We start from the raw sequence: 25,629 nt of genomic DNA, 5'->3' as shown, positions 1-25,629 counted from the left end.
CAGGGCACCCTTGGCCCAGGCCTTGGGCTCCTTCCTGCAGGACCGGCCCTGAAGCCTGACCCCAGAGCACTCGGGACAGGACGTGACTGGGGTGTGGGGGGGACTGCTGGAGCGCAACCCACTACCTATGGGTGGGCCAAGGGCAGGCTCAGCGCATCTGGGCTCCCCAAGCCTGGTCCACCCTCCTCAGCATCTTGGTGTTGGTTACAAAGAACTAAATTAAGTTGTCACTCGACCCAACTTTTTAAACAAGCCTGTTTATTGAAAGAATCTGAAAATAGTAATAAGGCTTTCAACATTTAACAAATTTTCAAGATATTAACAATATGAAACATTAAGAATTGATTTCAAAAACCCAAAGTTTCCTAGTTCATTCCCTGTCACGCTTCAGGACTTGGTCTACACTGGCTCTGTTGTCTGAACGAGTAACCTGCGTTCTGAATGCTACTCTTTTCTGGGCCTAAAGCTGGGAGTGTCGCCCCCTCAGCCCATGGGAGGCCGAGCGGGCTGCCCACTGTGCCCGAACTCGCGGGCAGAGGGCGGGAACCGACCTCCGTGCCCAGCACCGGCTGAGCTGCCCACACAGGCACGCGAGGCAACAGCACTTCATACACACACGGACAGTGGCCACGGTGCTCAGGCCGCAGGGCCCGCCCTGGAGACCCTGGATGCCCTTCCATCAGCCCGTGACCCTCCAAGCAGGCAAAGCACAGCGCCCCCCGGCCCCTGTCCCTCCAGAAGGAAGTCCAAGACATGACGGGCCCCCATCCCTTCTGTTCTGGCCAATTTAACAGGAGAAAACGCAACCCAGAGAGAAAACAGTTACTCAAAAATAGGAAGCCCATTAGGCGGCAGTAAGCGGGGCCAGGGCCACACGCCCCCCGCAAGCCACTGCTCCCACCAGACTCCAGGCGGCCCCAGCCCCAGGCAGCCAGCGATGGAGGCGCAGGGGCTGGAGTGACGGGCCCGCCCTCGAAGCCAGGCCCCCGGGGAGAAGCAAGAGCAGCTTCAACACCTCCCGGCCCGCCAAGCGCCAGGCGCTCTGAGCAAGCCGCCCAGCTCTCCGGACAGTCGCGCGGGCTGCACGGGATGGTCCCACTTCACAGCACAAACTCCCTTCTCGCCGAATTCTCAGAGCGTACGCAGCAAAATCTGTCCGTAAGCACTTTCAGAATAGAAGAATCTCTAAAAAGTAGACACAGAATCGAGAACACCTTCCAGGGTGGGGAGGTGCGTCCCTGCTTCCCGAGGAATGTGTGCGGTCTGAACCCTCGCCCCGCCAGTGCCGGTCACCCTGAAGCGGGGGAGGAGACCGGGGCCTGGGGACCCATCTGTCCTGGCAGCCAACCTGCTCTCGGCAGAAGCGTCCCCCCGAGTGGCTTCAGGGGAAGTCGTGGGAGCTGAACGATTTTTGGCCGTGAGACATTTATTTTCAAGACCATAGGATAGACCCATTCATTCTGATCCCCTCTGAATCTCAGTAGACTGATTTATGGAAGTTTCCTCACAAGGAACTACAAGGAGCCCACCAGGCTCGGCCGTCCCTGCCTGGGGCCGGGCTCTGTCCACACGCAGGGTGAGTGCGCCTGGGCTGACCTCAGAGCTCCTGGTCTGCTCACTTGTTTAGAAATGCAGAAAAGTCAGATTTAAAACGTTAAAAACAGCTGATCTGGTCGACAAAAGGCAGATTGCAGGCCCTTCCTCTGGCCAGACACGTGGTGCGGCACCTGCCACTGGCGCTGGGCCCGTGGTGCTCACGACGCGCTCAGGTCCGCCCGTCCCGAGTGCAGACGGCAGGACCGCAGGCCTGGTTCCCCACCCCATCCTCCTCGTGCGCGTCCTCCTCGTCCTCTGCGAAGTGGGCTTGCTTCTTCCGCACGTTCCAGTGCAGACACTGTGCCAGGCTCTCAAACCAGTCGCTCACGGGGTCGCGGACACAGATGGAGGGGAGCGGGTAGCGAGAGGTAGTGATGCTTACGCTGAAGCAGGAGAGATGCACCGGGGCCCCTCCTAGAACCGCCGAGCGCCCGGCCCGCCCCCCCAGGGCAAGACCCCTCCCTGGTCTGGCTGGGGACCACCTCAGCTCTGCTCACACCACCTGCTGCAAAGCCTGGCCCCAGGTCCTACGGTGCCACTTTCCGGTCTGGTCCTGAGAACAGCCAGGAACTGGGGGCTCAGTGGTGCTCTTGTGCCCCCCAGGACAGAACCACGGACCCCCTCGACGTACCCAGGTCCAGAGGGACCCCAAGGAGCAGGGTGGCGGAAGGATAAGCAGTGGGAACGGCTGGCAGGGCGCCGTCACCCCAGGCACAGGTCCACGACACGATCTCTCGAGAACCAGGGATGGGCCCTCAGCCCACCTGCCCCACCCGCTGCAGCCCCGTGGCCCACACACCTGTCTCCGTGGCGGACCTCCTGTCTCTTTCGTCCATCGAAGGACACCCACACAGTGTTCCTTGCTTCCGGTGACAGCATGATCTGACGGGTCAAGCAGGACAGGTGTGGGCTACCTGAGCGCAGCCGAGCGCCGTGGACCCTACCCCGGGGGGACAGCACCGGCCGGGAGGAACCTCACGGGCGCCCCCAATGCCCACCACGTGCCAAGGTCAGTTCCAGGCTGTGAAAACATTAACTTGCGTCGTGCTGACCCCAGCCCCAGGGGCCTGGCTCTAGCATCGCCCCCCACCCCCCACCCCCCGCATCTCTCTGCGTCCAGCAAACGCAGCCCCACCCACCAGGGCTCACATCAGGGACTCACTGGTCTGGGGGTGGCCTGCAGTGGGGGGCAAGGGGCAGGGGAAGAAGAGTGGACGTGGAAGGGCAGCAGGGCCAGTCAGACGCCAGGACACGCCGTGGGGGACACGCCGGGCAGCGGCCGTTCCTCACCTGTGGGCCCCCCTCCCCTCCAGCAAGGCCTGTCCCCACCCACTCAGGCTGAGAGCCCACCTGAAGGGCTGGCCCGGCTCTCAGCACCACCCCCGCCAACCGGACCCCTGGGGCACTGGCCACACGATGGAGGCCAGGGTGGATACAGCCCCTCCGGCACCCAGCAAGGCAGGAGGTCAGCACTGCAGGCCCCGCACCGGCTCCAGCCGACAAGGGCAGCGGGGGTGGGGTGGGGGTGGGCTCCGACCTTCAGCTCGACCCCTGCAGGAACCACGATGGGCCGGAAGGACAGCGAGTGGGGGCAGATGGGCGTGATCATGATGGCTGGCACGTTGGGGTGGATCATGGAGGCCCCGGCGGCGGCTGCGTACGCTGTGCTGCCCGTTGGGGTGGAGACGATCACGCCTGCGGGACAGGCTGAGGGTCACGGTCAAGCGCCCGCCCCCACCCCACGTGCAGCCCCCAGGCGGGCCTGACGCCCACCTACCGTCGCCCTGCACCGTGGTGATGAGGTGCCCATCCAGGTAGACGTCCACGTTGGACAGGTATGAGGATGGGCCTCTGTCTATCACCACCTCGTTTAAGACCTGTGGGTGAGGTCACCGCAAGCTGAGGGGGCCGGGCAGCACCGAGCTGCTCCTGGGCTCCCTGGAAGGTCCCGAGGACAGGGCTGGGGGGTGTCCAGACCAAAGCTGCCACCCTGTACCCCCTGCCCGAGGGCGAGGCCCTGAGCCCTGTGGGGGACAGACCCACAGACCTGGTACTGCATGACCTGCTTCCCGACCTCTGCGTCCAGGGCTGCGGCCAGCACCCCGTTCTCGCTGATCCCGTTGGGGACGGCCACCTTCTTCCCTCGGAGCTCCTTCACAACCCTGACCTTCAGCCGGCTCCGGAGAACAACAGCTGCGTTCCCTGGGGGCCAGCAGGGGTCACACCCAGGGAGGTCAGCAGGGATGGGGGCGGTGGTACTGCAGGAAGAGAGACCCTCCCATCGACCAGGGACCCCCCTTTCTTCTCCCAAATGGAGGGCAACACCCTGTGCTTCTGTGAAAATCAATTCACTGCTACTCGACACGTACGGTAGCCTAAACCCGTGATCAGCTCAAACTTCTCACTGTTAAGAAAAAACGTCTGACTCGTTCAAAATTTAGAATTCTCTGAATCCCGAAACACTCAAGTGTTGCTCTTTGCATTGTTAAAAAAGCCCCCAAGTCCCATAAGATGATCCCACGGTCAGAACTGCTCATGGGCTCTGGGACATTCTGACTCACCCTGTATCACCTGAGTAACTTGGGACTGAAAGTTCTCGAAGTTGAAGGGGGTCAGGAAGCCCAGGGAGCCCAGGTGGAACGCCATGACCGGAGGCACGCTGCCCTGTGAGCCAATGAGGCAAGTCACTCAGCTGGCCAGTGCACTCGAAAGCCACCCGAGCCGTCCCCAGCCCGGAGCGACCCGCACCCCGACTACCCCTGGGAGGGGCGGGCACGGGAGTGCAGGGTCGGCGCCCGGCGTGGTCGGTGGGGCTGCCGTGCTGCAGTGGGGCAGGGCTCCTTGGGGTGACGGCACTCGGCCCGCGAGGAGTCAGGGAGGCCAGGGGAAGAGCGTTGTGGGCAGCTGACGAGAAACGGAGGCGGCGGGACGGACCAGCCTACCGGCCACGGCAGACAGGAGGGAGCGGCGGGGAGACCTCGACAGAGCCGCTGGAGAGGAGTGGGGGCAGCCAGGGGCAGAGGGCCTAGGATGGGACTCGGGGACCCTAACGGGGCGGCACTGCAGCCCCCCGCATGCTGCTTCCGCTGAGGAGGGAGGGGCAGGCGGGTGAGGAGGGGCTCCCACAGTGGGAGGTGAGGAAGAATGGGCAGCTCTGAGGAGGCGGGACAGCCCCAGGACCCTCGCCCTCGTCCTCTGCCGGCCACGAACGCTGCGGCCTTCCAGCCTCAGCGGGTTCACACCGTCGGATGTGAGGCCCCAGGCCCCGCCGGGCCCTACCCTCCTGCCCTGCTGGCCGTTCTGCCCACTTCCAGGCCGCTCTCTGGAGGCCACATCTGACCTTCTAACACACCTCGGCCTGGTCACTCCAGGAGCCCTGCCTTGAGGAGCGTGAGGGTGGGCTCCCGGGCAGACTCTGGCGGTCTGCGGCCTCCACAGGGCTCCCCCGACCCCCCGGACACTCGGCCTGTAGCCGCTGCCCTCACCTGCCCCGGACGCTCATCCACCAACTCGGCCCCACATGCCGGCTCCTCTGGGGGATGCCCCGCCCCCAGGCCATGCCCCGCCCCCAGTCCCACCCTCAGGTCCCCCCTTCTGGTGCACCGGCACCTCGAGGTGCATGGAAACGCCTGGCCTGTCACAGTGTCTAGCACCGGACAGCAGATGCAGCACTTGGTATCGTTTGCAAACTTGCTGTGTCGCTGCCTCCCCTCGCCATCCTCAGGCGGCATCTGGGGGCCTCACCTGGAAGAGCGACGAGGCGTACAGCAGGGTCCCGTCTCCTCCCAGGCAAATGATGAGATCAATCTGGTTGGAGATGTCATCGTAATCTAGAAAAACAAGGCAGACACAGAAGAGCCGTCAAACACCCCCGATGCTGCCAGGCATGGCCACATGGGCGAGGCCCCACGGGACAACTCGCCTTCTCTGAAGGTGCAGAACTTCCTCTTCACTGGCCCAAAGCGGTCATCACTCACGATGGCGGGGTCCTCCAGAACCTTCTTCTCCACGTACACGATCATGTTGTTTTCCTGGAAGGGACACGGGCGAGTCAGCCCTGCCGGTAAGAGCCAGGCCAGGGCGGGCCGGTCTTCACGGAGCCTCCTTCCTGCCTTGCTTGGCCTTGCACGACGCTGGGTGGGGGGTGGGCGGCAGCAGCTCTGTCTCGGTGACAAAGCGCGGCCGCATTCTCACTTCACACGCTGCTGAGCTGCTGGAGGCTCGGTGACGCTGGGTTACAGAACCTCCTGACTCGAGCAGCCGCAGGATCAGAGCCCTGGAGCCCCAGGCGGGAGCCGGCCTGACCCCAGCCCCGCGGCCACCCCTGCTCACCTCCATCAGGTACACGCAGAGCTCCTTGAAGGGCTGGAGCAGGCTGGCGTCCCGGATCTTCTTGATGACGAGGACGCTCTTTGGGGACTTGTTCCACGTCAGCCGCTGGCTGGCAGGGTCCTGGATGTGCCTTTGAGGGGAGACGAGCGTTCGCACTGGCCCTGGGCCGTCCCCGGAGTGTGTCTCCTGCGCCAGCGCGGCTGGTCCCCGAGCCGGAGCGGGCGCTCGGGGCGCTCAGAGCGGTGTCCCCCCTCTGGCTGCCCGGCTGCAGCCCTGCCCGCGGCTCCTCTGGAACAAGGCTCACTCGGGGACCTGCTGCGGAGGAAACCCCACACGCACCCGGACCCAACAGATGGCGACTCTGTCCCGGGGGACCCAGGCCTCCTGCTGACTCGCAAGAGGGGCACAGCCCCACGTCCACACCACTGTGTGAGCAACTCAGGTGACCGTAACTTTCACAGTTAAAAGCCACCCGGTTTTAAAGTCAATGGCAGGATGTGGGGCAGTGAGACTGCTCTGGGGATTTCAGCAGTGGGCACGTGTTGTCACGTCTGTCCAAAGCACAGGACGCACCGCACGGAGGGACCCTGGTGTCAACTAGGGAATGTGGGTGACACGATGTGTCAGTACAGGTTCGTCGTGTGTAACAGGTGCACCCTCTGCGAGGATGTCGATGAAGGGCTGGCTGGGGGGGGCGGGGGGGGCATGAGCAATCTCTGTACCTTCTCCTCACTTCTGCTGCGAACCTCAACCTAAACCTGCTCAAATAATAAAAGCAAAATCCAAAGACAGTCAGCTGGGCCTGCCTGCAGCAGCTCTGCAAGTTCTGTGGCGCTCGGCCTTGGCCCCTCGCGCTGGGGGGCTGGCACGGTCCGCGGGCAGCAGATCCTCCCTGAGGGGCGGAGGTCCCGAGGCCGAGCCCTGCCAGGACTCCGACCGCTGTGGGCACCCGGCAGGCGCCCGCCCGGCCTGGCAGCACACCCCTCCGCCTGTTGGGAAACAGTCCTGAAGGCTGCAGGCAGTGACTTCCCTTCTGACGCAAGTTCCCCAATCAAGACAACTGCTCCAGGTCACACCCTGTGGCTGCGGCCTCCCTGAAAACCTGACGACCCCAACAGCAACTCTCCAAACCGTGATGTGAACCATGAAAAGAGCAGTGGGTCCCTGGCCCCAGGCTGGGACTGACTGACCATCACTCACCCTTTCCAGGCGTTTCTGCGAGGGCAGGGGTCACTCATGACCTCCTCTGCCAGGGTCTCCACCAGCCCGGGTCACACGCGCGGCTCAGCGGAGGGCGGCGCTTGGTGCCCAGCATCTCGGTCACGCTTGACTGACAGCAGGAGTGCCATGCAAACCACCTCCCCCAGACTCCCCAAATGTGCAACTGCACCACAACCCTGATTTCTGTACCCTCAAAACTGAAAGCAAAACATACTGTAACTTGTTAAAGGTTGTATAAAACAACAAGTCAAGAGAACTTCCTAAAATGAAAAATCAAACCAAACGAACTGTATTTGATCTTCTTACTGTTCACACCATCCTCTTGTCCAATCGCCTTTAACAGCAAAGAGGCCAGACCTCAGACGCCTGCTCTTCAGAGGCTGGGCGCCAAGTTCTGACGCCCTGGGCGGTCAGGATGGGCCCCGTCCAGCCGCAGACGACAGCGCTGGGCTGCGGAACCGGCTTGGCCCGTGGGAGGGGCCCGCAGGTGGAGGGGCGGGCACTCGCGGGCCTCCTGCCACTCCACCTGGCCCTGGGGCCTGGAGGGAGGGCAGGCGGGTCAGCGGAAGTCTGCCTGGCTGCCCAGGTGAATGATGAAGCCCCCCCTCCACTGACCAGGTGGGCCGGACTCACGGCCCTTCAAGACCCGAGACTCAGCCGCGCCCAGCCAGAGCCACCACAGCGCCATCGGCTCGTCTCGGGTACCAACTGGTCACTTCCTGTTGGATCACTGCAAAGAGCAGTGCTGGCCCCTCCCTGGCACAGAGGCTCTGGGGGCTGGATGGGAGGCAGGGATGCCTGACAGCTCAGCGGGGGACCCATCTGAGCCCTGTCTCAAAAGCCAAAGGCGTCAGATGTTGGCAATTCCACGTTTCAACATAACAGAAAATACACATTCATGGTGAGGTCTGAGAGAAGGAAGTAGGAAGTACATGTCTTGCAGTCAACTCCTCTACAGTATGTTCCTTTTCAGCATCAGGGGAAGTCAGGTCAGCACATAATCCCTGCCCCACCAGCCACGGTGTTGGGAGCGCCAGGGACAAGATGGAGAAGTGGAGTCCTGTCCTCCCAGGGCAGGACTGTGCTGGACGCAGGGCCTCGGAGACGCTTCTGGAGCACCTGCCGCTCTGCTCGGAGCACCCCTCCCCACGATCCCACCTGACCTCGAGGAGCAGCTCAGATGCCATCCCGAGACCCCACCCGAGGTTCACGAGGCCAAAACACACACACACCTGTGACATGGGCTGGGAGCAGCTGACAGCCAATTAAGGCTGGATAGCCAGAGGCCACCCAGGGCGGCACTTATGCTGAGCCATGAGTGACGAGGAGGGAGCGGCACTGCCAAGACCAGGGAGGGCAGGGAGGGGTCCCCGGGCAGCGGTAAAAGGTCAAGGCAGGGCAGTCTGGGGCAGTGCACACAGCAGGGCGTGGGGCGACTGGGGGACTGGTTACCAGTGTGGATGCTGTGCGGAGTGCAAACGTGGGGCACTGGGGGGTGGGCGCCGCAGGTGGGCAGGACCTGCCCGCGTCCAGCAGCAGCGACTAGAGAGCCAGGGCAGCACCTGGACGGTAGAGGCACTGACACCAGTTACCCCAGTACCCAGGCCGCCCTTGGGTCACCAGGGTCCACAAAGCACAGCAGCCCCCGGGGGCCCGGCACCGTCTGCCCACTGGGCCAGTGCTGAGAACGGGGAGACAGCTGCAGGGAGCAAGGCCCCCCGACGGTGAGTCGCAGAAGCCCACCTGGGCCCTTGGTCTGACCCCCCCCAGAAGGTGAACCCGCCATGGCTCCCCAGACGAAGGGGGCACAGACGGCCCACTCGGTGGTGAGCCCACCGCCAGGCACAGTGGCAGGGCCGATCTGGAATTCTGCTGTTTCAACACGAAGCTCTTGTGGCCACGAAGCCATTTGAGTGTTTTCTCCCCTAGGACACACACGACACAGAGCAAAGGAGCAAAGCTTTCCCCTCTTTGGAACCATCCAGCACCTGGAGGAGGTGCTGGACGGGTAGAGACGGGAGATGGGTTCAAGTGTCCAGTGAAACAGCCCGAACTGCTTCGCTTCTAAATAGTTTCTCAGCCAGCACCGCACGGCCAGGGGCCCCCAAGCTGCACTGCCCTCAGGCTGTCGCTAAAATACAGAGCTTACATAAAAAAAAGAAAAGGAAAAAAAAAATTGTGCCTGCAAGTCAGGGTATCTCTCAAACAAGTAAACTCAGCTTTTCAAAAATGCCAACTGACATCTCTGCATTTCAATAATAATTAAGAGAAACATATTTGACCCACCAAATGCATTAGCATGAAATACATTATTTTTCTCTCCTAAGGTTTTTCCTGTAAAAAGCAAATTAACTCTAAACACGAGTCGAGGCCCCTCCGACCCACTGCGCCCACGGAGCAGGCCGCACCCACTCTCGCCCGGAGCGAGTCGGAGACGGCGCCGCGTGGCCTCCTGGGGCCTCAGAAGCCGCCCGACACACTCACTGCCCCCCGAGCCAGAACCTCCCACAGTCCAGTGGCCCCTGGACAACAGCCCTGTGGAGCCTCGCAGAAGACTCACATGATGGTCTGGGGGTTCTGCAGCACGCAGGCCTTTGGTCCAAAAGTGGTCACTGGGCACGGCCCGTGTAGCGAGCGGGTCCTCCTGTGGGGAGAGGCACAGGGCAGGGGCCGTCAGTCGGCTGAAAGACACACACGTGTAGACAAGGCACAGACTGTGTTAAACTCTCCAAAATATTTTTAATCCAAATGATATAAACTCCGTCATCTGCCCAGCACCGAAGTGACAGTCCTGGAAGACCCTGCCCTGATCCCCAGAGCTCTGGCTGGAAGGCTACATGCTGTCCGTGTAGCCATTAGAGGGGGCACACTTAGAAATACTCCTTAGAACAAGGACCCCAAACCAGTGCAGGTGCCCAGGCCCCACCCCAGAACAAGGGGATTCAACCCAGGGGAAGGGCCTGGGAATCTGAATTCTTGACTGGGCAAGTCTATTTGAAGATGAGCTTTTGGGCCTATACTTGGGAATCAAGACTTCAGAAACGATCCCCAAGTTATCCAGATTAATATTCTAACAAAAATACTCATTCTGAGTTGTGCTCTCAACAAAAACAGGCAGTACTTGAGTGACCCAACATTTCCAATAACTGAAAAGTGACTCACAGGGCACTGTGGCCACGGAGGCCACCTCTGACCCGCTGCCACCACACCAGGTTCAACGCCCTTTCGGGCATGACACCCCACAGAGCCAGCAGCCAAGGCCGCCCGCCCGGAGACGCACCCCCTGCAGTGCCAGGGACACCAAAACGGGAGGACAACACGACTGCACGGAAGCTTCTGCTGGGAGCTGGCCGCCCGCTGCCCAGCAGGCGAGGGTGCCGTCCACCGGGCCCCCTGCATCTGCGGCAGTGCTGGCTCGGGCAGCTCCTCCCAAGACCCCGGGTGGCGTTCACGGCTCTGAGGCTGCCACTGCCGCAGCCCGCCCGGCCTGCCCAGTGCCGCTGACGGCTCACGGGCCCCACTCACGCGCCTCAACCTTGCGCAGCGTGTGGGCACGGTGGGTGGGGGTGCCCTCTGGGAGCTGTGGCAGCAAGCGCGCCCACCCCTCGCGTGTCTGAGCGCCCACGCAGGCCCAGAGGAGGCCTGGTACCTGAACTCGCGGGTGCTGGCCAGGGCAGGCGCGGCCGACAGGCTGCGGGACTTGGCGCGGCCCCGGATGGGGTGGCCCAGGCCCCAGTCCTCGTCACCATGGCACACGGAGCAGCGGTAGGAGGCCGCCTCCGCACGCAGCTCCGCACTCCCGCTGACTGTTTCTTGTTCCATTTCTGTAGTCGATGGACGAGGAGGACTTCGGCCCGAAAACCGCGGAGGCCTTGATTTAATAAAATACAGTAAATATCTGTGTACAGAACAACGTATACACACACCTACACCCGCCCTGTCGGGAAAAATGACTCATGTCCAACTTACCAAAGGACCTGGCCAATAGTCTATTTCCATCCCAAAGATATTTAGGAACTCGGGAATCTACCTGTGGTTTTTAGTGAATCCAGAAGAGCTAGTGGTCTATCAAGCTGCGGTGTGGCCACGTGCCAAGGGGTGCAAGCTTTCATGGGAGAGCAGTCACCATCGTGCAGTCTTAAATGCCTCTCGGCCCAGAAAATCTGGCTAAATATGCTTGATAAGACCACCAGCAGGCACCCACTGAACTCCATGTCCTGTAAACAGCCTGCGCTTTAATCCAGTGCCAATGAAACACTGGCCAAAACCGACGTACTTGGTCCTCAAAGAAAAGTTCAACTTCCAAATACTAGTAGAGATAGGCACCCTCATCTTCTAACCACAACATAGTAAAGCAGGAAAAGATGGAAGCAGAGGGCTTCCCTCGTGGCTCAGTGGTTGGGAGTCCGCCTGCCGATGCAGGGGACACGGGTTCGTGCCCCGGTCCAGGAAGATCCCACGTGCCGCGGAGCGGCTGGGCCCGTGAGCCATGGCCGCTGAGCCTGCGCGTCCGGAGCCTGTGCTCCACAACGGGAGAGGCCACAACAGTGAGAGGCCTACGTACCAAAAAAAAAAAAAAAAAAAAAAAAAAAAAAAGATGGAAGCAGAAACAAAACAACAGTCCTCCAACTACTGGGGAATGTTTGAATTTTCTCCTAACCAACTGAGGGCTCAAAAGAGGTATCAAAACAACCGTGACGGTGGATCGAAAAGGTAAGCATGAACCCAAAGTCCATGCCCCCCACTGAGCTGTGCTGAAATCCTTGGGAATTAGGAGTCATGAGCTGAGGCCTAAGTCAATGAAGCTAGAAAAGGAATAAAACAAGCCTCAGAAAGGCAGAAGAGGTGACAAAAATACAGGCAGAAATCAGTAGGTTGAAAAGTAGAAAAAGAAGAGCAGAGCTTGGAGAAAAGCAACAATAAATAAGCCAGTTTAGACAAGGGATGAAAAGAACTACACTCACTGAAAAACTTGGACCAAAGGTCATTTTCTAAGAGAACTGCTGACTAATGGAAGAGCTTCGGCTGTGCCACGCGCTGCTGGGGCCTCAGGACCTGCCTGTCCTCGGGAAGCAGAGGGAGAGCGGGACACCTCGCTCAGAAAGACCCAGCAGGGTAGCCTGCCAACGGCTCACGTCACCTCTTGAACAAGCAAGGGAAACAGGGCCATCGCGGCAGGGACCACGACAGAGACCACGATGCAGATGCAGCACCAGAAGGGACAACGTGGGGTGACGGCACGAAGGGCAGAAAGAAAGTTTAAGGACTCCAGAAAAGCCTGGGGCCTCTACGATAAGGTCAAAGGTGACGGGGTCCCTGCATCTCCCACCTCCACCTGCCACACCTGACTTTGACCAAAGGCATCAGTAGTTTTAAAAAGCTCCTGAGAGGGCTTCCCTGGTGGCGCAGTGGTTGGGAGTCCGCCTGCCAGTGCAGGGGACACGGGTTCGTGCCCTGGTCCGGGAAGATCCCACATGCCGCGGAGCGGCTGGGCCTGTGTGTGCACCCCAGCTACTGAGCCTGCGCTCCGCAACAAGAGAAGCCACCTCAAGGAGAAACCCACGCACCCCAACAAAGAGTAGTCCCCGCTCACTGCAACTAGAGAAAGCCCGCGTGCAGCAACGAAGACCCAACGCAGCCTAAATAAATAAATAAGTAAGAAGACAAGGCTGTGCGTCCCTCTATCTGTGCAAGAAGGAAGAGCAGGCCAGGGAGGCCAGGGTTACAGCTGCAGGAATGTGGACACTTACCCCAGACCAGGACGACCAGGGAGCGGCAGAACCCGCACCGACCCGGCCAGGCCCTGTCGCGGCACTCGACTCAAACTGCCTGACTTACCCTCGCGAGGAGCCGTGCAGGGAGGGTCCAGGGGACCGAAGTCCAAGGTGACACAGCTGGCATCTGGGCCAGCACTCCTAAGCTCCTCATGCCTGACCACAGTGGACACAGACGACGGGACCCAAAAGGGAGGCCCAGGGCACGAGCTGGCCCAGGGTCCCGGGAGGGGAGAAGACCCTGCAGACCCCACTCCTCGTCTTCTGGAAACCATGCCTCTGACTTAGCCCCTCCTAAATTAAAATAAGCTTCTATCAGGGCATACCCCAGTTTCCAGTAACACGAAAGATCAACAGACAATCATTATAGGCAATAATGCCAAACCTCTGGCCAAACAAAACTTGAAGACCGCTATCCTGGCACAGCACCAGCTGCAAGAGGCTGAAACCTGCTTGCAAGGAAGGCCTGCCCTAAAACCAACTGGGCCTGCAGCCTGTGCTGGGCAGGTGATGCTGTAATCCTAGGAGGCTGTGGAAAACTCTATCATCCCAGGAAGGTACAGAAATAACTACCTAGTAAGATCACTATAACCCTGAGAAGATACGGATAAGAAGGTAATTAAATCCTATGATGCTGAAATGTTCAAAAAGCTTAAAATTCATTTTATAATCACTGGATTTTTACATATTTTGTTTGATATTATGGGCAACATACCCAAAGGAAGAAATCATTCAAAGTAATTCTCATTTAAATGGTTGAGATGAATTTCTATTTGTAAATAACAATGTTACAAATGATAAAAGTTAGTGACTTCCCCCATTCCCACAACCTCCACCTACAAGGCAGTGCAGGGGTCTTCTGAGCTGCACATTACCCAGGGCCCAAACCACTCCCAACAAGCCCTCAACCACTCCTGGGACAACTGCTGAAATTTAATTTATTCTACAGCTAAATACTCAGGTGATGCCATGTCAAGCTTCTACTTGTAGTTTAAGAATTATATTACTCTGAGTCTTGGGGTAATACTTTGTGTTATCTGACACATGCTTAATGGGGACACAACATATAATGTTTAGAAAGAACAGATCAATCGCCAAGTGGGGCTTATTCCAGGAATGCAAAGCCTGCTCAATGAATGTAATCCATCATTTCATCAGGCTGATCACATCAACTGATGCACAAAAAAGCACTGGACAAAATTCAACACCCGTTTATGGTAAAAATTCTCAGCAATTATGAATAAAGGGTAACTTCCTCAACTCGATAAAGAGCATCTAGAAAAAACCTACCGCTAACATTAACCTGATGGTGAAAAAATAAGACTGGGAACCAACTACTCTTCATCAGCACTGTACTGCAAGTCTGAGCCCGGGCAACGAGGCAAAAAAGGTAGAGACTGAAATTAAAGACAGTATCATCCACAGTCACCTAAAAAGTACTTAGATGCAATCTAACGAAACATGTAGAGGACTTGTATGCTGAACATATTTAAAAAACCCTGATGAAAGAGACCAAAGAACACTAAATAAACTGAGAGACACCCTTGATTATGGACTAGAAGACTCAACATAGTAAATATGTCAGTTCTCCCAAAACTCATCTATAGGTTTAATGCAATTTCTATAAAAATCTCAGCAAGATTTTTTTGTAGATATGGACAAGCTTATTCTAAAACATATATGGAAAGGCAAAGGTGCTAGAATAGCTAAGACATGTTTTAAAAAGAAGGATAGGGACTTCCCTGGTGGTTAAGAATCTGCCTGCCAATGCAGGGGACACGGGTTTGAGCCCTGGTCCAGGATGATCCCACATGCTGCAGAGCAACTAAGCCTGTGTGCCACAACTACTGAGCCTGCGCTCTAGAGCCCGCATGCCGCAACTACTGAAGCCTGCGCACCTAGAGCCCGTGCTCTGCAACAAGAGAAGCCACTGCAATGAGAAGCCCGCGTACCGCAAGGAAGAGTAGCCCCCGCTCGCCGCACTAGAGAAAAGCTCACGTGCAGCAACGAAGACCCAACACAGCCAAAACTAATAAAATAAAAAAGTAAAAAGAAGGGTAAAGGAAGACGAGTCCACTCTCTGACTTAAGACTCTACAGCTATGCCAATCAAGACTGTGTCGCTGGTGCAGGCAGACACAGGCCAACAGAACAAATACACTCAACTGATTTCTGACAAACGCACACAAGCAATTCAGTGAAGGAAAGAGAATCTTTTCAGCAGATGGTGCTGGAGTCATTCTACATCCACAGGCAAGAAAGTAAACCTCAGCCTAACCTTCACATCTGAAACAAAAATTAACTCAAAATGGATTACGTTAAATATCAAACATAAACTATAAAACTTTTATAATAAAACACAGAAGAAGGAATTCCCTGGTGGTGCAGTGGTTACAAGTCCGCACTTTCACTGCCAAGGGCAGTGGTTCGCTCCCTGGTTGGGGGGAACCAAGGTCCCGCAAGCTGTGCGGTGTGGCCAAGAATAAAGAAGTGAAACGCAGGAGGAAGTCGGGGGCCTAGGGCGAGCGAGAATTCTTTGGTACATGATATAAAAAGCACGGTTCACAAAAAATTTAAAAACTGATAAACTGGGCTTCATTAAAATTAGAGACTTGCTCTGTGGAAGGCCCTGTTAAAAGGGCATAAAAAAGAAACAAGCTACAGGTGGGGAGGGAATATTTTCAAACCAGACACCCAACAGAGGATTCGCATCTATAAAATATAAAGAAATCTCAAAATGTCTGGTAAAAAACCAGACAATCCGATTAGAAAATGGGCAAAAGAGAGGAACGGACCACAGGGGGTGCGCCTGGGGTAAACGAGCACGCGAAAAGACACGCCACATCACGAGCGTTAGGAATCAAAACCACAAGGAGATGTCACTGCACACTGGTCAGAAAGGCTAAATAACTCAAAGCTGGAGAGGCTGCAGAGAGACACCCACTCACACGTCGCCGTGGGAACACGGAAGGCTCAGACGCTCTGGAAAAGCCTGACAGTTTCTTATAAAAACGAAATATGCAGCCCAGCAACTGCACCTGGGCATTTATCCCAGAGAAATACCTGATGTTCACATACAACCTGCACATGAACGTTCACAGCAGCTTTTTTGGCGACAGCCAAACATTGCAGACAGCCCAAGTGTCCCCCAGCTGGTGAGCAGACCCAGCGACCAGAGGGAGCAGACACTGACACTGCAACAGGCTGGGTGACCCCAGGGCCCTCTGTGGGGCGAAGAAGGACAATCCCATATGGCCACATGATAAACGTTCCTATTTACACAACTTTCTTTCTTTTTTTTGTTTTTGGCCACATCACGCAGCATGCGGGGTCTTAGTTCCCAGACCGGGAGCTTAGTCCCCCTGCAGTGGAAGCGTGGAGTCCTAACAACTGGACTGCCAGGGAAGACCCTTCCACAACTTCCTTGAAATGACAAAATGATGGCGCCGTGGACAGATCACTGGTTGCCAGGGAGTGCAAGGAGGCCTGGTGGGGCTCCCTGGCATGATGGTCAGCTCTGAGCCTGCACTGGCGGTGGTGGTTATGCAAACGTACACACTGGTGAAGGCTGAGTAAGGTGTGTAATGCAGTTAACAGTGTTTACATTATCGTGCTATCGATGAGGGGATAACACTGGGAAGCAGGGGAAAGGGTGCAGAAGTTTCTCTGCACTGTTTTTTACAACTTTCTGTGAGTCTATAGTTATTTCAGAGCAAACAGTTAATAAAAAGGGATAAGCCAATCAAAACCACAAAAGGCAAATGTATTCAAAAACTATTACAAATTATTTAGAAGCTGTTAATATTTATTTACAAAGAGTAGTTTGATGACTAAGTAATAAACTAACTTATAAAATAATCATATTGGGACTTCCCTGGTGGCACAGTGGTTAAGAATCCACCCACCAGTGCAGGGGACACGGGTTCGAGCCCTAGTCCAGGAAGATGCCACATGCCGCGGAGCAACTAAGCCCTTGCGCCACAACTACTGAGCCTGCGCTCTAGAGCTTGCGAGCCACAACTACTGAAGTCCGTGCTCCGCAACAAGAGAAGCCACCGCAAGAAGCCCGCGCACCGCAACAAACAGTAGCCCCCACTCGCCGCAACTAGAGAGCCTGCACACAGCAACGAAGACCCAACACAGCCAAAAATAAATAAAATTTAAAAAAAAAATAAAGTAATCATATTAAATACGAAAATCAGCTTTTGAGATTTATCTCCACAGTGTATTCTGTGACAATGGCAAATCATGACTCACACTTAATCCAAGTTTATTTGCTATTTTAACGTTTTCTTTTTTTTTAAATTTATTTATTTACTTATTTATTTATTTATGCTGGCTGTGTTGGGTCTTAATTTCTGTGCGAGGGCTTTCTCTAGTTGCGGAGAGTGGGGGCCACTCTTCATCGCGGTGCGCGGGCCTCTCACTGTCGCGGCCTCTCCTGCCGCGGAACACAGGCTCCAGACGCACAGGTTCAGCAGCTGTGGCTCACGGGCCCAGTCGCTCCGCGGCATGTGGGATCCTCCCAGACCAGGGCTCCAACCCGTGTCCCCTGCATTGGCAGGCAGACTCCCAACCACTTCGCCACCAGGGAAGCCCTATTTAACGTTTTAAAAGCATGAAATTTTAACTCCATCCAAGCTCACTGAAGTTCCCGACAGCACAAATCTAATTTTTAAAAAACTTATGCATTGGGAAGTTTTAATAGGAATAATGTGTTGGAGCACAATAACAAAGTATACAGACATAAAGTAGTTCCCAAAGGGCTGCCCTGGTGGCGCAGCGGTTGAGAGTCCGCCTGCCGATGCAGGGGACATGGGTTCGTGCCCCAGTGCGGGAAGATCCCACATGCCGCGGAGCGGCTGGGCCCGTGAGCCATGGCCGCTGAGCCTGCGCGTCCTCCGCAACGGGAGAGGTCACAACAGTGAGAGGCCCGCGTACCGCCAAAAAAAAAAAAAAAAAAATAGTAGTTCCCAAAGAGGTGGGGGTGCCAGCCAGTAAAAGTCGTGCACACGAATATAAACACAATAATGTGATGTCCGCTGCGAGCCCTCAACACATGCCTGTGGAGGTAATGACAAAGCAAAGCTTAGCACTCATCAACACGGAGAGGCACACTGCCCTCCTCCCGCCAGTAAGTGAAGCCCGTGCCGGCAAGGACATGACAGAACTGGGCGCACACACTGGCAGAGCCCGGCTGCACAGGGACCCGAGGGGGCCCCAGGGCGGCGGCCCCCTTCGCGGGGCCGACGAGGAACACAGGCCTGTGCCGCTCTGGGCACCTGGCTCTGCTACACACAGCCCCCCAGCACCTCTTCACCAACTGTCTGCACACGCATCTGCCCGTTCCTACGCAACGAACTCGGCGCTGTGCAGTCACGGGTCAGGAGGCGGGCAGGCAGCACCAACCCCAGACCGCCCTGTGCCGGGGCCACGGCCGAAGAGAAGCCCGACCTGAGGGTGAAGCGGAGCCCCTAGGGCCCTATGGTCCTCCCCGCACCGAGTCCTCGGCCCGCCTTTTGTCTGTGGAAAACCTTGAGCCAAAGAATAGCTTTAATCAGAGAAGCGAGAGAACACAGAAACAGAGGAAAACAGTCAAAGGAGACCAAATAATAATAGTGCAGTCATTAGGCAAAGTCAAGGACCTCTGTTCCCCCTTAAGGGCCATAGGTAATATTCGGAGCCCTCCCCTGGGAGCCGTCTTGTAGACACTGAAACCCCACCAGGTGGAAGAAGTGAACTACATGAGGACCAGGCGCTGGCCTCGAGGAAATGGAAACAAACCGACCCTGGAACTGAAGAGTAACTCTACCTAAAACATCGAGATGACGCTGGTCAGACCACCGATGACCAGCTTCATGATGACCGTCAGAGCTGACTGCATTGTTTCTGCACGTAGCCCCCTCCCTCTGTCTATAAAAGCTCTTGCCCCCTTTTTGGGCGGGGAGGAGGGCCCTTGGACAGGCATCTGCCCTCCCCGCCCCCCCCCCCCCTTTGCTGGCCTCCAAAATAAAGCAACCTTTCCTTTCCTACCAACACCTGTCTCTAGTGAACTGGCTTTCAAGCGGCGAGCAGCCAGACCTGGGTTCAGTAGGAGATTTTGGCGCCCGACGGTGGGGCTGTGCCCTCGCAGCGTCTGGCCTCCCTGGGCCTCCCAGAGTAGAGCCACCGGCTACAGCAGGCATGCCAGGATGAGCCACGACCAGCCAGCTGCTTGTGGCTAGCCAGCCCCAAGGGGGATTTTAGGGGACGTTCCCAGCAGCTGCCGCAAACCATTTGTTTCGGGAATCCTCCCTGTTTCTCCCCTGCTGGGCACTGGCTGCCAACTTTCGCTTTTGGTTGGTGGAAATGAAACGTGCGTTTGGGACGAGCTGACCAGCTCCAAGGCCGGGTTAATTCCACTAGTGTGCACCCGGGCACCCTTCCCATTTGTGAGCACAAAGTGCTATCTGGGCATTTTGCCAGTTGATTCTGACGTCTGTCTACCGTTGAGGACCGTCTGTGTTGGGGAAGTGTTTGTTTGGGATTCCATACTGGTCATCCTTTGAAGAGGATTTGCGACAGATCTGTCTTTTGGTGTGTGAACATGTATCCCATCTACGTGATTGGTATCTTCGTTGTCTTATGTCAAATGGGAAATTCAGGCTCAATTCATTAAAAACAATTTTTTAGCTATGAAAGTATGACAAAGAAAAAGAAAGATGATTTTTTTCTAACCAACGTATGGCAACAGTATTCTTTAGACTCCGGAGAAAATTGGTTAAGATGAAACTTTTGAAATTCCCAAACTGTTTCTTTTGCATACGCAGTTAGAGAAAGCTAGCTTGATAAAATACTGTTTTCAGAATTCTGACCCTGAGAGAACAAAAATATGCCTAGGAAAATACTGCAAGTTAACTCTTATCGTGTTCTTGAAATACAAACACAGCCCACTTTGCCTGAGACTTCAGCCTTGGGTTAATTAGTAAAACCTCAAGACAAAAAAAAGGAGGGGGAAAAAAAGCCTTTTAAAATTGAGTGTAAATTTGACCATTCGGACTGTTATTCATAAGCTGATAAGTTTAGTTGCAATGCCTAATTCATGAAATGTAAAAAGATGAAACAATTGAGACCTCTGTCTGGATGTATGTATGTCTCAATATGTGTCTTTGGTTAATTTGCAAAGAGCTCTATTTAATTGGCTTTAAAAGAAAAAGTAAGCACTTACAAATCAAACAAATCTCAATTACCTACTTCCTGTCTTCTTGCCAAGACTAAAAGTAAAACGAAAGATGTCTGGGTTTCTTTTTTATTTATTTGTTTATTTTTGGCTGTGTTGGGTCTTCGTTTCTGTGCGAGGGCTTTCTCTAGTTGCGGTAAGCAGGGGCCACTCTTCATCGCAGTGCGCAGACCTCTCACTATTGCGGCCTCTCTCATTGCGGAGCACAGGCTCCAGACGCGCAGGCTCAGTAGTTGTGGCTCACGGGCCTAGTTGCTCCGTGGCATGTGGGATCTTCCTGACCAGGGCTCGAACCCGTGTCCCCTGCATTGGCAGGCAGATTCTCAACCACTGCGCCACCAGGGAAGCACTATGTCTGGGTTTCTTAAACACACATCTTGTAACACATTAAAGAGAAATTGTGCTATGAAAAAGTGTATGTTTTTAGAGGTTATGGAATATGTTCTAAGTTTGCCCATCAGAAATTACTGATATAACAAATAGTTCAATTACTTGTTTCTTGGTTTTGTTAAGGTTTTCAAGGGTTAAAAATTGTATTGTGTAAAAATGATAAGGGAAGCATTTCAGTGTGTAAAGCAAGTAGAATATGTGTTGTCGGAGAAGAAAAGTATAAAGAACGGAGATATTTTCGTTGAGGAAAAATGATGACAATAATTTTGTCTTACCGTTGGTTGGATGGGAAAAAAAGGACAAATTTGTATGGATCCAAAAAGTGATAAAATGTTTGTGAAAAAGTAACTTTGAGAAAAGAATTTTGTATGTTGTTAGGATTAAGATTAGACTAAATTTAATTACGTAAATGAATTTTGTTATTCACAGTAAACTGATACAAGACTAAATTTTGTTTTCTCTCTCTGTTAAGAGAAAAATATTTTTTCTAAACTAATTAGGATTATTTGGTATGTTAAATTATATGGAAAACATTTGATAACTTTCAGACCTTACTGTTGAGCTGAGTAAGAAATTAAAAAATTCTGATGGAAAGCTGTTTTGTTTCTAACCATACTTTTGACCCCGATGTTCAGGATGGAAAAAATTGTCCAGTGAAGTTGTCACAGAGTATAACCACTCATGATGTGTATGCTGGCTCTAAGTTCACTGCTGAAAGCACATGTACAATGTCTGTGTGAGAACTGGATACAAATGATAAGATGTATGGCCATAAAGCGTTTCCCGATTAACATACCTCTGAGCCTGTTCATGATATCTGATTTGTTTTCCCCCAACGTGGACAACTAGGCAAATATATAAACAAAAAGAGGCCTAGCACCGAGGGACATGAATGGACCCAGAGCAGGCATCTGAGCCACTCTGGCTACGTCGGAAAAATATATTGACTATCAATGCTTTCTATGGGAAGAGTTACAATTAAAAGGGGAAAATGATGGAGGAAATTTTCACGTACTGAGGTATGTATGGGGAAGTCATTCTGGCTTACACAGGATTTCATCTGAACTTTAGGCTAACCAAAACAGCCTGTTTATGGCCTATTAAACATACACTGCACATCTGCTTTAACTATTAAGAAACAATACATTCAGAGACTAATATGAAGATGCATTTTGATTATTATCTTCATTGTAAAATGTCTACCAATTTTCAAATGCTTGTCCAGGTACTATGACAAAGTCATCAAGGAGAGAGGTAATGTTCTCATAATACAGAATATTGATGGTAAGCACAGAGCTTGAAGTTATTTCCAATTCTGTGTCCATTCCCCAAATTAGGCAGGACTATGCCCCACTTCAGCAAGAAGTAGCCAAGAGGGGTCATTGCCCCATTCCCTCAAACACTTGGGGAAAACTGAAACAGAAATGGAACTAAACCCGAGCTCCCCTGCCAAGTTGATAACTAACCTCTCTACCCAAAACCTTATTCCCCTTCCTGTTCCGTACCCGGCCCTCCCCAAGACTGAAGAGTACCAAAGGAAAGGGGGATTGAAACGGAGCAGGACGCTATGGTCCTTTCCCAACCCCCCGCCCGGCCCCTCCGTGTCCTCGGCCCGCCTTTTGTCTGTGGAAAACCTTGAGCCAAAGAATAGCTTTCATCAGAGAAGCGAGAGAACACAGAAACAGAGGAAAACAGTCAAAGGAGACCAAATAATAATAGTGCAGTCATTAGGCAAAGTCAAGGACCTCTGTTCCCCCTTAAGGGCCATAGGTAATATTCGGAGCCCTCCCCTGGGAGCCGTCTTGTAGACACTGAAACCCCACCAGGTGGAAGAAGTGAACTACATGAGGACCAGGCGCTGGCCTCGAGGAAATGGAAACAAACCGACCCTGGAACTGAAGAGTAACTCTACCTAAAACATCGAGATGACGCTGGTCAGACCACCGATGACCAGCTTCATGATGACCGTCAGAGCTGACTGCATTGTTTCTGCACGTAGCCCCCTCCCTCTGTCTATAAAAGCTCTTGCCCCCTTTTTGGGCGGGGCAGGGCCCTTGGACAGGCATCCGCCCTCCCCGCCCCCCCTTTTGCTGGCCTCCAAAATAAAGCAACCTTTCCTTACCTACCAACATCTATCTCTCGAGAATTGGCTTTCGAGCGGCGAGCAGCCAGACCTGGGCTCGGTAACAAGGGCAGCACCCCCGGTAAAGAACCGCCCGCCCCTTCGTCCTGCGGGTTACCGGGGCCTCCTCTCCAGCGCCCAGCGATCTCCCGGGGCGCCGCCGCCGAGCCCACCCCACGCCCACCTGCACGGCAGGCCCGGGAGCACCTGAAACCCGGGGCCTGCCTGTCCGGGTCCGCGGGTCCCCGCGGCAGAGCAAAGGTCACGGCCGGGGCCGAGCGCGTCGTCCAGCAGGAAGTGACGACCACCCGACTCAGGCCCGGCACCCTGTGGCGAGGCGGCCCCCACGAGGACCAGAGCGCGCCAGACGGGGAGGCAGTGACCAGGGGTTCCGGGGTGGTCGGGTGGGCGCTGGGCTCGGAGCGCAAACGCGCCTTCCGAGGATAAATAACGCGACGCGGACCCCTAACTGACCGCTCCGCGTGAGGGCCGGACCCGCCAAGCCGCCCCACAGCGCGGACGCGGGGGGCGAGGTCCGGCCGCCCGGGGCAGGGGGCGGCCGGCCAGCGCCTCCCGGCTCCACACCCCGCGGTAGACAGGGTAGCCCCCGTCCCCGCGACCCCCGCCCCGCCCCCACGACCCCACGACCCCACGACCGCGGGCGGCGGGCCGGGCCGAGGGGCCGCTCACTCACCGTTCGCTCGCCGGGCCGAGCCCGCGGGTCCCGCCGCCCCGCCGCCGCTCGCAGTCGCTAGCCGGTCCCCGGCGCCGCGGCCGCCCCCTGCCCCATGGCCACCCCCTGCCCCACGGCCACCCGGCCCGCGGCGCCGGCCCGCCTAGCATCAATGCCGCCACGCCGCCAGTGCGCACGCGCGCCCCCCGCAGGCCGCGCGCATGCGCCTCCGGAGCCCTACGCAAGCGCTCCGCGCCCGCCCCGCCCCGCAAGGACACCGGGCAGGGACTAGGGGCGGGACTGGGGGCGGAGTGGAGGCCTGGAGGGTGGGGCGGGGGGGGCAAGGACGGGGGCCGTGCTGGGGGCCGCCGGGTGGGGAGGAGCGCCTTCCCCAGGAGGACCCCTGGTCCCCACTCACCACGCTGTGTCCCAAGCACGTTCGCTGGACCCGGGCCCCGCCCCGCCCCGCCCCCATCCGCCATCGCTCCTCTAGCCCGCGGGTCAGGTTGGCTGGCGGCGGCTGCCGCCAATGGTGACACCGACCGCCGCAGGCTCCGTAACTACCAGGGTGTGGCCCTGCTTAGAAGGAAAGTGTTTTCGGAACCAAAACTCGGTGTGAGCAGCTGCGACAGAACTGTGCCCCTCGGCTGCCGGCACAGCTGGAGGGAGCGGCCTGGCCCCGGCCCTCGTGGGCCTCGCCCACCCCAAGCAGCCCGGCGAGTCCTTGCACACCACCTGGACCTGAGGGGCCCTGGGCCGGGCGTCTCAAGTAGGGCCCCTCGAGGGTGATTTGCCAACACTGTTCTTCCTCCCTCCCCCCATCCCCTCACTGGAGGACCCAGAGAGGAGGGAGGAAGGGGGCCAAGGGGGAGCTGCGCCCCCGCGCCCCCATGTCCAGGCACGGTGGGTTCCCCCAAGGCGTGCTGAATTGACGCGTTACCCACCACCACGGCATTGAATCAAGTGTCCCAGCAGTGTGCCTAGCTCCTGGGATGCGTCTGTGAATAAGCTGATGCAGGGCCACTGTGGATGAGCCCGGTCGGCTGTCAGCTACTACTGTTCCTTCTCTACCCCAGGGCCTCCGGGACACAGAGCGCCTGGCTCAGGCCACGTGTGGACCGGAGCCCCCTGCAGCAGCCTGGTCTCTAGGTTTCTCCACCCCCATACCTGCCGCTCACAGTCTTCTCTGGCCGGGACTCCTCGCCCTGTGTTGAGAGACCTGGAACACAGCTGGGCACAGCAAAGGACACCTGTCACTGCTGTCCTGGGACCACTGGGCCATGGGGTTATCAAGGGTGAGTGGAAAGGGGGGCAAGGATGGCGGAAATTTGGGGGGATTTCTCAAGCTCCGTAACTTCCCCATCTGGTTATTTTGTAAACCCAACCGCTTCCCCAAAGTGACCCCCCAGCCACACCCACAGAAGAGAAAAGCCTTTTGAGCTGTGTTTTTGGATATGAGCATTAACATACTACTACTAATGCTTGGCCAGGCCTCCCAAGAACCTTCTAGAGCAGGGACAGTCTGCAGAGAAGGCAGCTCCGGCCTGGTAACTAGCCAGGGTCACACAGCAGGCACCCTTCCTGTGCCCTTTCTAAAAGGAACTTGTGCAGGTGTGTGGCTGTAATCATGGCAGTCTGTCCATTCTGGACCTCAGGCAGGAGCACTTCCCCATTTCAGAAATGAGAAAACGGGGGCTGTGGCTTCCTCCATCAGAGCCTGTTGTGCAATCTCCCAGCAGGCCCTGGGCCCACTCCGGGGATTCCGGAGCCTCCCAGTCACACCCCGCAATCCATGAGGCCAGTGCTGGGAGGGGCACTTTAGGGCCTCCCAAAGGTTCCTAGAGGAGATCTTGCTTGGGCTGAGGGCCAAGGCTGAGCTGGAATGAGCCGGGCAGTGGTGGGGACAGGGAGGGGTCAGCAGCAGGGATGCAGGCGGGCCTGGGGGTGGGGGATGGGTGCCAGTCAGGCCAACGTGGGCAGTGGGCTGGGCAGACGATGCCGGGTCTGCTTCAGAGGGTCTGTGTTCAGGAAAGGCCAGAGGTGTAAACTTTCCCAGTGCCAGAGGTGCAGGACTCTCTTAATTTGGTATTTCTTTGTGTTCTTTTTCTTAAACATGGCTCCCCTACTGTTTAAGCTTTAGACCCCCCAAAACCTGGACTCCTACTCTTCTGAGGTCTGAAAGATGGGGGACCACAGAGGATGCAGTGGATAGGGCCGCCTCTCCAAAGCTGGACTCATTCAGGCAGGGGGGTGCCCTTGGATTTGGGGTGCAGGGTGTGGAAAGGGTTTTCCTCTTTGGGGTT

At 56.0% G+C, this 25,629-nt stretch overlaps 1 protein-coding gene across 6 annotated transcripts; it reads right to left on the bottom strand.

Moving 5' to 3' along the window:
• Positions 1 to 247: 247 nt before the first annotated feature.
• NADK (NAD kinase) lies at positions 248 to 24,573 on the bottom strand. 6 transcript variants are annotated; one of them, XM_082833620.1, is made up of 12 exons: positions 24,494 to 24,573; positions 10,799 to 11,020; positions 9,710 to 9,793; positions 5,929 to 6,058; positions 5,519 to 5,627; positions 5,341 to 5,426; positions 4,158 to 4,260; positions 3,644 to 3,798; positions 3,374 to 3,473; positions 3,134 to 3,303; positions 2,396 to 2,478; positions 248 to 1,979 (listed from the first exon to the last, which is right to left on the bottom strand). In XM_082833620.1, exons 2-12 carry the CDS (start codon positions 10,969 to 10,971, stop codon positions 1,766 to 1,768), a joined length of 1,407 nt encoding a protein of 468 aa, XP_082689746.1. In that variant the 5' UTR covers positions 10,972 to 11,020; positions 24,494 to 24,573; the 3' UTR covers positions 248 to 1,765. The 6 variants fall into 6 exon arrangements, with proteins under 6 accessions (XP_082689746.1, XP_082689745.1, XP_082689747.1 ...); XM_082833619.1 differs by lacking the exon at positions 24,494 to 24,573 and adding an exon at positions 23,348 to 23,408; XM_082833621.1 differs by lacking the exon at positions 24,494 to 24,573 and adding an exon at positions 12,900 to 12,960.
• Positions 24,574 to 25,629: the final 1,056 nt, after the last annotated feature.

The sequence above is a fragment of the Leucopleurus acutus genome (genome assembly GCF_964270905.1).
Source record: "Leucopleurus acutus genome assembly, chromosome: 2".
Classification (NCBI taxonomy): Eukaryota; Metazoa; Chordata; class Mammalia; order Artiodactyla; family Delphinidae; genus Leucopleurus; species Leucopleurus acutus.
This window is presented reverse-complemented; position numbering and strand designations above follow the sequence as displayed.